We start from the raw sequence: 14,456 nt of genomic DNA, 5'->3' as shown, positions 1-14,456 counted from the left end.
TTGTCTTCTTTGGAGCCAAGTGCAAGTGCAGAAAGGCGTTTCTGATACTCTGCTCACCTTCTGTAGACAGCTGAGCGCTTACTCAGGGCCGGTGGCTGATGCGGGAGCTCATCTTCCCACTCGGGTATCACCTTTAGATATGGCTAGTATAATGGAGGGGTGGCTGGTCCTGCCCAGTTCATTTGATGAGGAGGGAAGACAGAAGACAGAAACGCACTGAAGGAAAGTAACAGCTTTCCTGAAGCAAGTGGGACCATCTCAGGAGCTCGCTGTTTCTTGCCCTGTCTACCCCTTTATTTGAAGTCTGATTCTTCACCTGTTGATTCTGGCAGTAAATTCATGTTAATCACTAACATTAGTAATAGACTTTTAATATTTGGAAACAACAGGAAAACATTTAGTAAACTTAAAGTTTTTATTGAATCCGATCAAAAAGTATATAGCTTTGGGATTTTTGCAGTCCTAAAATTAATACAGAAATGAAAAGTTAATTCTATGATACTATCTGGACCAGCTTTTTAAATTGTAAAATGAGGAACAAATATACAGTTCTTTTATACAGTCAAGTCTGTCCAAGGAAAACTACATTTTTTTCTCTTGACTTCCTGTGGGATCCCCATAGCAGTCTTTCAGATAAAGATTAAGATAGCGTTTCAAGCTATAGCTCGATGAAGTTTACAGCAGAAGCAACGAGTAAAATGGTGGATGCCATGACTGATGGAAGGAGCGTATTGCCAGAGGATGCAGAGGGATGGGATTTCGGACCTGGAACCAGACCTGGAGCTGTTGAAAAGAACACAGACATGGGCACATCACTCTGGTCTGTATTGGGTATCCTGCCCCTGGAGCAGGCAGTGCAGTGGTGTGAGCAGCAGCAGCAGCCTGGGGGAGGAGCCTCCTGAGATGCACCCAGCCAGGCACTCGGCACACACACATGCGGCTTCATGCTTCCAGGTGTCTCAGGGGCTCACTATCCTTGGTCTGTCTTTCTCAGAATAAACGTTGTGTGTGTGTGTGTTTTAAATTTATACAGGCAGGCAAGACAATTATTTTTCATTCAGGCACACCAGAATTTCTTCCCAATTCTCTTTCCATTTGCTAAATCATGAAATGTAAAGTTCAGCTCAGTGTCTGGTTTCAAAGCAAGGCAGTGCTTGTGCTCAGTCCCGGTGCTGCCAGTAACCTGCTGGATCTGACTGCGCCTTAAAGCACTGCGCCCAGCCATGGACGGGGTGGGGTGGGGGTGGGGTTTCTGCTGCCTCCCCATGTACAGGGCTTTCCTCTGGGCCAGCAGGGCTGTCGGGGTGGCTGGTTATATTGCTTTGGACTCTGGTAACTTACACCTTGTCTAAGCAGACTGCATGGGGAAGGGGGAGGTCTCTTGGGGGTTCCTCCGGCCAGGGTAACCAGTCAGGGTTCGTACAGGAAGCCAAGAGAAGCAGCAGTGAGTTTTCTAGATTTTCATGTCGGTTTGCTTGCCAGAGTAGCTGATATGCGCTCATGTGGCTAGAGGTGAAAGGGCAGGTCTATCCAGCCTCAGGATGCTGCGGCAGACATGGTACACAAGTGGGCAGTACTGCACTGAGAAGCAGTCCTGAGATTGTCCAGGGGGTTGAACTCAGGACCTACTAGCTAACTAACGTGAGCTAACTCCTACACTTAAGAAACCTACCTACCTTCCTTTCTTTCTCTCTCTCTCTCTCCCTCCCTCCCTCCCTCCCTCCCTCCCTCCCTCCCCCTCTCTCTTTTCTTTCTTTTCTTTCCTTCCTTCCTTTCTTTCTTTTCTTCTTTCTTTCTTTCTTTCTTTCTTTCTTTCTTTTCTTTTCTTTCTTTTCTTTCTTTCTTTCTTTCTTTCTTTCTTTCTTTCTTTCTTTCTTTCTTTCTTTCTTCCTTTCTTTCTTTCTTTCTTTCTTTCTTTCTTTCTTGTTTTGTTTTCGAGACCTCTGTGTAGCCCTGGCTGTCCTGGAACTCACTCTGTAGACCAGGCTGGCCTCGAACTCAGAAATTCTCCTGCCTCTGCCTCCCAAGTGCTGGGATTAAAGGCGTGCGCTACCACGCCCAGCTGAAACCTTCCTTTCTCTCTCTCTCTCTCTCTCTCTCTCTCTCTCTCTCTCTCCCTCCCTCCCTTCCTTCCTTTCTTTTTTTACTGTTGGGAGCTAGATCTGAAGTGCTGCTTGGGGTAGCCTTAGACAGTGCTTACCCTCTGCAGTTTTCAAGTGTGCTACCAGACACACAAAACACTCTGATCTTATATGGACCAGTTTCATGTATGCCATTAACCCAAATTTTCATATAGATTCTGTCTATTAGCCTTTATGCATCGAGACATATAACTGAAATAGGTGCATCTTACTGCCTTTTCAGGGTGTCATAAAGGCTTAATGAAACATTATTTTGAAAAAGGATAGCTTGGGAGAATTGAAAATGTTCTAAATGCAGTCTCTAGAGAGTAACGATCATTTAAAGGAAACGGGGCCGGGGCAGGGGGTGGTGGTGGGGGCTTCTGAAGAGATGGCTCAGTGGTTAAGAACTCTTGCTGCTCTTCCAGAGGTCCTGAGTTCAATTCCCAACAACCAGATGGCAGCTCACAACCATCTGTAATAGAATCTGATTCCCTCTTCTGGTGTGCCTGAAGACAGAGCACTCATATACGTACTATAAATAAATCTTTAAAGGACACATGCCCTGATCACATCCACACACGTGTCAGAATGTTATAACAGTTAGGATGCCTCAAATGCATGCAACATCACCTTTTAATGAAAAAAAGAATTAGCTTGACAGTTTTATATTTCAGAGCATTCTTCAAAGAAAAGGAGGTATTTCTTACTAGGATTGTTGGCCTTTCCTCGACTTCTGTCTTTTACAACATAAAGAGATTCTGAGTTACTGCATTATATAGTTTATCCAGACTGAAAAACCGCCCCCTTGAATGTGTGTGTTTTCATTAAATGTGAAGTTTGTTTACCAAAAAGCTTTTTTTCTGTGTACTAAACTCAGACTGCCAAGCACAAGCCGCCTGTCTTTCTCTTACTGAGCACTGGCATATCACAAAAGCTCGTGTTATCTCCCTACAGTCCTCTCAGGCAGAGCTGGCACCTCAAGGAGGCTGCTCCCGCCATCTGCCCTGCCTGGGGTGGCGTGTGGGAGTCAGGTAGTGAATCCATGTCATCATCAGAATCACTGCCTTTGAACCTCTGCTCCCAGCTGCTGTGCTGTACTGACACCAGGTGTCTGCCTAGCCTTGGGAAACTGACATTCCCATTTTTCATTTGCTGATTCAAGGAGTCCAGAATAGATGGGTGTCAATCTGGCTCTCTTTTTACCCTCATCAGGCTTTAATCGAGCTCTGCAAGGACAGTATCTATCTTACTGGGTTAGATGAGGCCAGTCTCTGAAAGCTTTCCAGGAGGGGTACAAGGCATTGTCCCCAGCCTAGTGAGGAAGCGAGGGCATGCTGACACAGGACTGATCTGATATGCTGGAAGGCTCTCATTCCTGCCCTCCATAGTGTGTTCTTGTGTCTACAGACTCCCTACAGTTCCTGATTGTTCTGGAAGTGCAGCTGGACGCTCCTGCCCAGTATCGAGCCACCTACCCTTTTCTAGCAGCCTGCTCATACAGAAGGAGTTCTCAGCAAGTATGTGCATGCGTGTGTGCGTGTGTGTGGTGTCATCTCATCTTCCCCCCATCCCCACCCCCACCCCCAACTCCTGCATCAAGATGAGATGTATAGGTCAGATTTCTTCCCCCAGTCCCTGAGCTATCTGAATGATGACCGTAAAGAACTTAGAATTCCATGGGCCTCCACCCCCCAATGGAAAATTACCAGGCTTTTCATCCGGCAGGAGAGGATTTTCCTCTGTTTGTAGCACTTTAATTTCTAAATGAAAAAAAAAAAAAAAAAAGATTTTCGATGAATGAAAGTGACAGTTTTTACTCTTTTACTACTGTGTGATACATCCGATAGTTTGTGTCATCAGATTCTCCTCAGTCCTAAAGTGTGGAAACATCTGTACTTTAGGATGGGAAAGGCTCAGGAAAGTGAAGTAATTGACACAAAGTTACCAGAGGCAGGCGGCAGAGGGGGACGGCTAACTCAGGCAGTCTACAGAGCTCAGCTTAGAGGCTGCTTTTCAGACAGACACAAACTATGAAGACCCCTGAGGAGAACACAGCGCAAAGGCAGGAAGTGATGTAGAGAGCGATGTGTGCCCACTCTATTAACAACACTGGTCTGCATCAGGACCAAAGAGTTGCTGGTCCTGCTTTCTGTGTCCGTGCAGCTCTTGCATGGCCTGCGGTTTAAATAGACAGCAGTGTCTGGCAAAGGTCAGAATGATGGGTGTGATAGCCCTAGGCTCAGTCCATCAAATAATTAAAAGAATAATTAAATATATTAACAGATGACCATGTCCATAATTAACAAAACTTACAAAACAAAACAAAACAAAAAAAACATCTTTTAGGTCACCATCTGATCCCAGGGGGAAGGCTATGAAGCACTGGGTTGTGGGCTGTGGCGGTTTTGTACTCCTGTGAGGATACTTGCAACAAGGGCGGTCACATTTGAAAGATGGCAGTTCTGAGGCACAGAGGCATCATGACTGTTCAGCACTGTCTGATAAGATGTACCCTCTTGTGTTCCACCGTCCCCAGCAGCATAAAGTGCTGAGAAACTTCTGAGGAGCCTTGCCAGAGTCGCAGCTCACATCTCTGACCACAATGCTTGCCCTCCGCTACCCATATATATATATGTATGTATATGTATATATTTTTTTTCTTTTTCTTTTTCAAGACAGGGTTTCTCTGTGTAGCCCTGGCTGTCCTGGCAGACCAGGCTAGCCTCAAACTCACAGTGATCCACTTGCCTCTGCCTCCCAAGCACTAGGACTAAAGGCATGAGCCACCACAGCCCAGCACCTTCTTATACTTTTTTTTTTTTTTTTTTAATAAATACACACTTCTATGGTCTGCTCTGAAAAGCAGGGCCATCAGTCATGGTAACTATTGTGCAAAAGACCGAGGGAATGCAAGCAGGGGGGAAGAAACAGGAAAAGACCAGGTCACCCGTCACGTGATTGTGTGCAAGGTTCTTAGACTTACTGGCATGTGACCCTGGCCTCACTTTGGCATTTTTTGCCTTCTAGTGTGCCAACCATTGCTTATCAGGAAGTAGGAAAAGTCCTGGAATTTTCTTTCCTAAGTAAGAAAAGAGCTTTCGTGAGCTCTTGACAGCACCCTACTGTACTGTGGCCTTGGGCTTTTGATGGCACAGCTCTGGCTCCATGATCCCTCACGATGCTCGTCCACAGCATACCAGAGTGAGCGTCACCTCACAGAGCTGTGCCTGCACTAGCACAGTAGTGTGTTTTGTCACTCACAGGTCCCAGCTAACAGCTGTGAGCCTGTGTGCTTAGCCAGTCTGAGAGGCAGAATTTCTACAGAGCAACATTAGTTTAGGAGGGCCTGTCTCTGCAACCAGGTTCCAGCAAGCCAGCCCTGAGCATGTGTCAGACAGCTAGCTGTCCTGCCCAAAGCCAGTGCTCCAGCGGCCTGGGAAGGCTGGCTGGGCACAGCTTCTATAATCTACGGTCTTCTGCAGTAAAAGCTGTAAATGTGACTGGCACACTGCTAAAGAGAAACCTTTGAATATCATCCCATGCTAACTCACTCTGCAAGGCTGAGACCAGCTCGCAGGGTAAAGAGGAAATGGCCTTACCTGGCATTCTGTCAGGGTCAAGGTTGTTCCTACCTAAAAGCAGAAATAAATGCTGGTTGGTGTTCACCATTTAGTGGCATTGCTAACATCCCTCCCCCCCCCCCCACCCTTTGTCACCCATCAATAGGTTGATCATAGATGAAGTTCAAATCTGTTAAGCCAGATTCCAGGAGCAGGCATGTATGATTTAGTTCTCATCGCTCCAGGTTTGGCTTTTGAATGCAGGGCATCCATTTTTAAATGAAGCAGCACTGGGCTGAAGCTTGCCTCGTTTCACTCCACTCTCACTGTAGGTCCTGGCTCTCACTAGGACCCTTTGTTTTATACAAAAGAAATAGCGTGTAAGCTATAAATGAGAACTATTGCAAACATTGCACCAAATGCCTGCTTCGCTGCATAGAACATTAAAAACAAAAAACAAAACAAACAAAACAACGACAACATACACCTCTCAAAAGTGACATCCCTCTGACCTACAGTGGCTTCATCCATCCCCAGAACTTTCTTAGTCCTAGAGTTCTTGTGTTTCCTTCCTAACTAGCTGACCTGACAAGAGTAAGGAAAACATAGTGTATTTACCAGGTTAGCCCCTGGCCTTTCATTTCTGAGGCTAAGAATAAGAACGTCCTTGTGTGCACAGGAGTGCGCAGCTCAGGGGGGGAGGTAGATCCAGTGTGGGGCCAATGGCTGGAATCTCATTCTTGAAAGGCAGAGGCAGGAAGATCGGAACTTTAGGATCAAACCTACCACATAGCGAGTTAGGGGCCAGCCTGAGCTACATGAGATCCATTTACAAAGTAAGTCAAAGTCTCAGCTTCCAAATTCACTTAGGTTTATGCGGGGCTGTAAGAAGCAGTGGGGGCAACGACGAGAGAAGGGGAGAGTTGTTAACCACTGGAGTGTAATTTTTGGTGAGAACTGCGGCTCGTCACTCAGCATAGCTCTGCAGTCAAGCAGGCGATTCTTCATTAAAGTTAAATCAATCCAGGGACAGCAAGACAGCTCAGGAGATAAAGACACTTGCCACCCAGCCTGAGTCTTTTCTCTGGAACTCATACAGTGAAGGAAAGAGACAACTTCTGCGAGTTATCCTCTGCCCTCCACGTGTGTACTACCACATGAGGGTGCCCTCCATCTTATACACAAAGGAAGAGAGAGAGAAAAGAGAAAGGGAAAGAAAAAAAAGAGTAAAAGAGTAATGGGAAAGAATCTATCCCAAGTCTCTGACACAAAGTTTTATGCATTTGTGTATATATGTACATATGTACATATAAAAATTTATTTTGTTTTATTTTTTAAAAAGATTTATTTATTGATTTTATATATACACTGTTGCTATTTTCAGACACACCAGAAGAGGGCATTGGATCCCATTACAGATAGTTGTGAGCCACCATGTGGTTGCTGGAAATTGAACTCTGGTTGAACAGTCAGTGCTCTAAAGCACTGAGCCATCTCTCCAGCCCCCTACACACACATTTATATGTTTTCTGCTCATATAAGCATTACATTACAATTGTAGAAACAAAAAATATGAAAAGTTATTGAGGATTAAAATTTATTAAAAAGCTCTGATCTCAGATAATCTAACATTTTTGGCATACTTGTTTTTAATTTTTTGCATATTTGTATATACATATATGCATTTTAATAGTTGTAGATCCTTGTGTTATATCTTTAAAAAAATTACAGTACTAGGGATCAAACCCAGGTTTGGGGGTTGTTTTTTGCTTTTTTTTTTTTTTTTTTTTTTTAATTTTGAGACAGGGCCTTTCTCTGTATTCCAGGCTCCCCTCAAACTTGTCATCCTCCTGCCTCAACTTCCCAAGTGCTAGCATTATAAGTGGTACCACCACACTTTTTTTTAATATATTGATGGCTCAGTTGGTAAAGGGGCTTGCCACCTGAGTTCAGTCCTAGGGAAGCCACTTAGTAGATAGAGGTGAGAACCAACTCCCACGGGTTGTCTTCTGACTTCCATACACGTGCTGTGATACACACACATACAGTAAATAATGTAATGAAAGAAATGCAAAATAGGCTTCAAGTATGTCTTTTTCATGCATGCATGTGATGTATTTTGATCATATTCATCTTCTGTTACCCGTCCTTATTTCCCTTTCATGTGTGTTTGTGTGTGCGCATGCGCGTGTATGTATGCATGCACACATGAGTGTGCATATTAGTGTGTGTGTGTGTGCCCACCCATGCACACATGCACTTGTGTGTACATGTGTGCGTGTGTGTACCTGGAGAACTGTATGCGTGCTAGTCCAGCACTGTTAATTTACATGTATTTTAAGCACTTTCTTGGACCTTTAAATGCTTTTTAAGGCCTAATTTTTAGGTTTGGTGTTTAATAATGTCAATATTATTTATTAATACTCAAGCCACATGGGTAGCGTGTGAATGTCACATTGTCCTCTGCGGGTCTTTGGCCCCTGAACAGCTCCAGTAGGACCTGGCCAGAGAGTACCTGAGCTGGGTCAGCTGCTGGGCAGAGCCACTGACTCATGGCTTGTCCACACCTGGGCATCTTTCTGACTCTGTGGGGCCTCTTTTACAAAACTGTAAGACTGGCTGGGGCCTGTGGGACAGGCCTGCAAATCCCTGCTCAGAAGGCAGAGGAAGGAGTACTGAAAGTTAAAGGCTTGAACTACAAAGTGAGTTCAAAGCTAGCCAGTCTAATCAGGCCCTGATTTTTTTTGGGGGGGGGGGAGGGAGGAGGAGGACAGAGGAGGGGGTTGGTTGGTTGGTTGGTTGTGTTTGTTTTTGAGACAGGATGTCCCTATGTAACCTTATCTGGCCTGGAACCCACTATATAGACCATGCTGTCTTTGAACTCCTAATAAATACTTGCCTGTCTCTGCCTTCCAAGTGATGGGGCTAAAGGTACACACCACCCTACCCAGCTCTGACTCTTTAAAGTTAAAATTAAAATTAATAAATAAAATTAAAAATTAAAATTAAAATATTAAATTAAAAAAAAAACCACACACACAAAAAGAGGGATGGCAATGCAGCTCAGTGGTACAGCAGTTGCCTGGCACGTGTGGAACCTGACTCCAGTCCTTGTCCTGAAAACCAAAACCCCTGCTGGTGATGCTTCCAGCAGGAGGCAACAGCTTGACGCTCTAGGTCTCTATGCTGTGCTAGTTTCCAAGTTATAACTGTGTTGAGGGTATGATCATTTCTAAGGTTAGTGATACATGTTCTTAAGTCTTAGAAAGTTGTTCCATTTTCAGAGGGGAAACCAGGGAAGGGGGTAACATTTGAGAAGTTGCCCCAGGGGCTGGGGGATATCTGGGCAATAGTGTGCTTACCTAGCTTGCAGGGGGCCCAGGGTTTGATTCCAGGCACCATGGAAAAAAAGAAAATACAAAAGTGTTCCAATAATCTCTCCATGACCTGAGAACTTTCCTACCCTAGCACTCTAAGACAATAACATCTTTAAAACAAAACAAAACAAAACAAAACAAAAACCCTTTGAAGCTGGGGGGTGGGGTGGCTGAATGGATAGTGTCTGCCCTGCAAACCTAAGCCCCAGGGCCCACAGGAAAGCCAGGCAGGTGTCATAGCTAGCTGTCATCCCTACTCATGGGAAGTGGAGACAGGGCATCCCCAAACCTGCTGGCTTGCTAGGCTAACAGAATCGGAAAGCTTTGGGTTCAGTGTGAGAGATCCTGCCTCAGTACACACAGTGATCTAGAAGACACTTGGTACCAGACTCTGGCCCACACAGATATGTGCATACGCATGCACGCACTCACATACACAATGTGCCTGCACACATGCAAACAAGCAAACATGCACATATATGTACACTCACACAGAAAAACACCAATTTTTACGTGTGTGTGTGTGTGTGTGTGTGTGTGTGTGTGTGTGTTCCCCTTGTGTGCAGGTGTCTGGTGAGGCCAGAAGGCATCAGATCAGCTGAACTGGAATTACACACAGTTGTGAGCCACCTGATGGCTGAGTCCTTTAAAAGAACAGCAAGCCATCTCTCCAGCTCCATTTTTTTTTTTTTTTTTTTTTAATTAAAAGCTCTGGAGTAAGTTACACTTTGGAATGTACTCATCAGATGGACGTGAGTACACCTGTTGCTCACATACACATATAAAGAATGATCTTAATTTAGGAAAAATAAAGGCCATTTGTTTTTGCTTGGTCATACAAGTTTGCAGAATCATTAGTCACAGTGTTCTCTGCTTTCTGGGACGACCTAAGGACTGACAGACAACAGGCACAGGGGATGTAGCTTTTTCTCTTTCTTTCTTTCTTTCTTTTTTTCTTTCTTTCTTTCTTTCTTTTTAGAATTCAATCAGATAGATCAAACTAGTAGGCTAAGATGGGCTCTGGCTTCTCCTCGCTTCTTACCACCCACTCATGACTTTTTAAAGCATAAAGTCCCAGGGTTTATGAGAATGTCTTACCAGAGTCTTCAAGCTTCTGATTGTCCATATCTAAGTCACAAACAAGCAAAATGCATTAGTTTTAACAAGAGATGGAAAGAACTGATCGTAAGGAACCAGGAGTCACATCCAGTGTCTGTAGCTAGTGAGTGTAAATGGCACCTAGACTCTCCGTGTGTGTTGGGTAGTGGACTCCACACTTCTCTGGTGCCTCCACCGACATAAACCACCACAGAACTAGTCTCCTGGGAGTGTTAAATATCTAATTTGAATAGCTGCCTAAGATCCCGTGCAATGGTCATAATTTGTGAATGCAGAGAGCCAGTAAGAGAGAGGGGCTCTAGGTGAGTCCTCAGGGTGTGGGGACTTAGAAAAATCTAATTACCCCATTGGTTTAGTCCAATGATTGGGGGCAAAATTAAGAGTAAACAGAGGAGCACTCTTTAGGGCACTGCATGATGTGGGGAGGCTATTGTTAATTGGACCCAGATGGGCTTCACACATGCCGTGGCGTCTTCTGACCCTTTGTCCAGCAGACCCCCTCCCCCACAGCACACAGAGAGGGAGGCTGGAGAGCTTAACTGTTGCAAACACTGGTCCTAATTCCTCACTAACCTATAGCTCATGCATGGCCGAGCTGCCATGTCATAAAATCTCTTAGCTCACTTTCGAGATGGCTTGGACCTGTCTGTATCTTTTCACAGAGTAATCCTAATTAGCTCAAAATAAGTATAATTACTGTGTTCTCGACTAGGTTGATTATGCTCTGTGGATACACCAGACATCTGGCTGCCTGGGAGTGGCACATATGCTGGGATTTTTTTTTTAAATTCAATTTTTTTCTTATTCACTTTACATCCTGCTCACTGCACCTTCCTGATCGCCGCCCCTGCGCCCCCCCCCCCAATTCTTCCCCTGCCTTCCCTCCCCTTCTCCTCTGAGTGGGTGGAAATTTTAATTTACCCTTGGATATTGGTGTCACCTGCACCAATACCAACAGACCTACACACACCCCACAGACAGCCTTGAGAGGGCAGCTCTGCAGGTACCCCCTTCTTTACTCCCCAGAACATTCACTGCTTAGAGGGCCACAGAGCAAATGCTCCTAAAACATGCTCATCTGGATCGGTCACGTGACATTTCCCTCCCTCCTTTGGATTGGCCTTGCCACTGCCTTCACTCAGGCAGGAGGTGTGTTTGCCATACAGGAAAGAGAGATGGAACATCCTTGCTGGGTTGTTTGTAGAAGTGTGTACTCACCTGGGTTGTAGAGATACCTAGGGTCAATATATTCTGAAACACAAATACATTTTGGTCCATATTACTGTGCCCAGATGCAATGCCAATTATATATATATGCTATATTATATAGCAACTATGTAAGCATTCGAGCCATCCTAGTTTCAAGAAATATACAAAGTGTGGTTATAAGAAACAAGAAATTTCAATTCAAGGACAAGGCAATATAGACTTTTTTTTTAACCTGAAGAATAATGCATAGAAAAGCTAGCCTGGAAGACAGCTAGCTTGTTTTCAAACATTTAAATGAACAAATAGACATTTAAATGAACAAATAGTATTCGACATACTCGATAACGCTGAGCCTCAAAACACTTAGAATTTCCTGCGTACCTTCCCATCTGTCCCACCATCTCGTGGTGGATCTCACTTTTGCTTTATCTTCCTACTTTTTCCCCCTAAGGAAGCTGAAGCAGACGCAGTGACAGCTCCGCCAAGCCTGAAGCCATCCAACCCACTCTTCCATGACTCTCTCTGATCTTACTTCCTGAGATGCCCAAATATAGGGAGTCTAGCTTTCTGCACAGGGGCCACATGGGAAATGGCTGACGCTGTGAGGGCCTTCACCAGTCCTGAAGCTCCTGTAAGGCGGGACTCAGTGAGACTGGCATGTCCCCCGCCTGCCTGGGACGAACAGTATTTGAGAATACAGCCACAGGCAAAGATCAGGAGGAGCAGTGTCAGCTCCCACAGGAAAATAGAAATGAGAGCGTGTCTTCCATCAGCCTGCTCCCGATTAACTCGCTTTGCAAAGTGCTCTGTGTAAGGCTGTTCTGCGTCTCCCTTTAAAGTCACTGTAAAGTCTTAAGAAAACCAGCTTTACATAATGGAGACACTAGCTTCCAGAGTTGGCTATTTACACTAAGGAAAGGAGACAGGGAGACACTTGCCTAGAACTTCCCAGGGGCTTTCCTGAGTTTTCCATTACCTAGACTGCCTGGTGGTCTTCAGATAACATCAAAATGTGTCAAGGTTTTGACAGTACAATTCTTTAATTAAAAGTGGGATGGTGGTAACTTTGCAGAGAAAGTGTGTGTTGGTCAAAGGGTTAGGGGCACTGGCCTAGGAGATGGAACGTTTATGTCCACGGTATCCCAGCAGAAAGGGGGAAAGCACACTGTGAGACGCAGTGACTGTCCAGCCAGGTGTGACTCATCATGACCTAGCTCCACACCTTCCGTTAAAGCCTTTGCATACCAGAGATGAGCCCCAAACAAACTGCTCTCCCCATCTTCTCGGGGTGTTGAGCAAACCTGGTTGTCTTCCTGCTAACTCTCAATCCCCAAATGTTGGCTTTAGAGTAGAGAGCTAATGGACTCAGAGCCACCAACAAAAGCACACTTTAGCCTTAAGAGATGGTAGCTGACGGTATGACAGTAAAATGGTACGGTGTGTGTTGTCTGTGTGTGTGTGTGTGTGTGTGTGTGTGTGTGTGTGTGTGTGTGTGTGTGTGTCAATGGTGGAGTTTGACCCATAATTGTGAGAGGGGAAAAAAACATACAAACAAATCAAAACTAATAAAATTCCCATGACAGAGATGATCTTCTAAATTCATCTTACCTGCGTTCGCGATACAATTTTCTGTTTTCAGACCTGAAACACAAAGATAAAATTTTAGACATGACCTAAGTTTCAAATGATCTGTGGCTATTGGTAATCTAATCTGTGGATGCCTAGTTTCTCAGACCAAAACTTTAATGGGATGTGAAATTTCAGGAACATAGTTTTTATCTTCACAGAATAGCCACGACCCTGTGATATGAACTGGCACAAGGCACACACCTTTTGAGGGATGTGGTTTTACTAAGAAGTTACGTATAGTGACCGTGGAGGACCCTCACGGGGCTAGCACTTTACGTTCCAGTCTATGCCTCTGGTGTGTTACAACAGTTAGAGAGAACAGCACTTGTCTAACTTGATGCTCTCTGAAGACAGCAAGCGTTACCCAGCCTTCGACACAACAATCCTCACTCCTTGGAGAAAGGGGTCTCAACCATGTTTTCAGGACCTTTTACATCTGAGCAAAGAGTCTCTTCCTATTCATATAGAAAAAGAGTTGGTATGTTCCAAACACACCTCTGGGTGGGAAATGCTCTACAGTCTTGGGAGACGAGGGACATGGCATGAAACAGTCAGTGCTTCAGGTGGCTCCAGACACTGGCACGGTCGATGCCATAGGAAGTTGTCACCAATGCTCCAGTGCTTGTCCCTAGGCAAGACAGAGCAGGACGCTGCCAGCCTGCCTAACATTAGTAGGTCAGTAAGAAAAATATGAAGATGTCAGCGTAAGCCATGGAGGGCAGCCCAGGTGCCCATGGAAGTCTGAATGGCTTGGTCTCCTCTCTGTATCTATCTGATTCATTGATTTAATGTTGAGGTCTGGTTATCCTAGGACATGTCCCATAGAGACCTGCTCCACAATGACTCTCACAATGACCCACATGCTCTTCTACAATCTACCTTCAAAACCCATATCACGTTTAGAATTTAAACCAGAAATGCAGGTAACTTGGTCTGATTTCCACATGTCCAGGATATAACAGGCCTGTTAGAATCTAGTTGATGGCCATGGTGGTGCTGTCAATTCGAGAGGACCTAGAGCAACCTGAGAGGTGGGCCTCTTGTCTGTAGTGGGTAATGTTAATTGCATCGCTTGAGATGGGAAGGCCTGCCCACTGTGGGCAGCACCATCCCCTGGCTAGCATCTTGGACTGTGTAAATGGGAAAAGGGAAAAGCATGCCTGCTGTCCTGACTTCCCCACCATGATTGGCTGTAGCCTGGAACTACGAGCTAAAATAAACCCTTCCTCACTCAAATTGCTTTTGTATTTTACCACAGCAATAAGAGGAGAAGCTAAGCAACACTATAATGCAAAGCACACTCATTTAGCCAAAACAGACTAAGAACAGAGAACAGTTCTGGCGACTACTGTACAATTCCGTCCCAAGCAAGAGGTGGTAGCCCCACCTCTCCTGGAGTTTAATGGAAAATTAGGGAAAATGTGGATGATTCTAGATTT

The 14,456-nt window shown here is 45.0% G+C and overlaps 1 protein-coding gene across 26 annotated transcripts in view; it reads right to left on the bottom strand.

Annotated features, from left to right (window-relative positions):
• Window positions 1–396: 396 nt before the first annotated feature.
• Art3 (ADP-ribosyltransferase 3) overlaps window positions 397–14,456 on the bottom strand; it is an 82,830-nt gene continuing 68,770 nt past the window's right edge. For 8 of the 26 annotated variants that reach the window (XM_011249389.3, XM_006534707.3, XM_006534708.3 and 5 more), the window contains 8 exons: window positions 12,997–13,029; window positions 11,398–11,430; window positions 10,159–10,188; window positions 9,046–9,081; window positions 5,723–5,755; window positions 3,830–3,883; window positions 2,831–2,860; window positions 397–783 (listed from right to left, as the gene is read on the bottom strand). In XM_011249389.3, the coding sequence (XP_011247691.1) occupies window positions 659–783; window positions 2,831–2,860; window positions 3,830–3,883; window positions 5,723–5,755; window positions 9,046–9,081; window positions 10,159–10,188; window positions 11,398–11,430; window positions 12,997–13,029 (374 nt within the window). In that variant the 3' untranslated portion in view covers window positions 397–658. Of the gene's footprint in view, window positions 784–2,753; window positions 2,861–3,829; window positions 3,884–5,722; window positions 5,756–9,045; window positions 9,082–10,158; window positions 10,189–11,397; window positions 11,431–12,996; window positions 13,030–14,456 lie in introns of all 26 variants that reach the window. The other 18 variants (XM_030254051.1, XM_030254052.1, XM_030254054.1 and 15 more) reach the window with 10 other exon arrangements.

This window comes from Mus musculus, chromosome 5 (assembly GCF_000001635.26).
Source record: "Mus musculus strain C57BL/6J chromosome 5, GRCm38.p6 C57BL/6J".
Taxonomy (NCBI): domain Eukaryota; kingdom Metazoa; phylum Chordata; class Mammalia; order Rodentia; family Muridae; genus Mus; species Mus musculus.
Note: the sequence above shows the minus strand (reverse complement) of the source record. Positions and strands in the feature narration are given on the sequence as shown.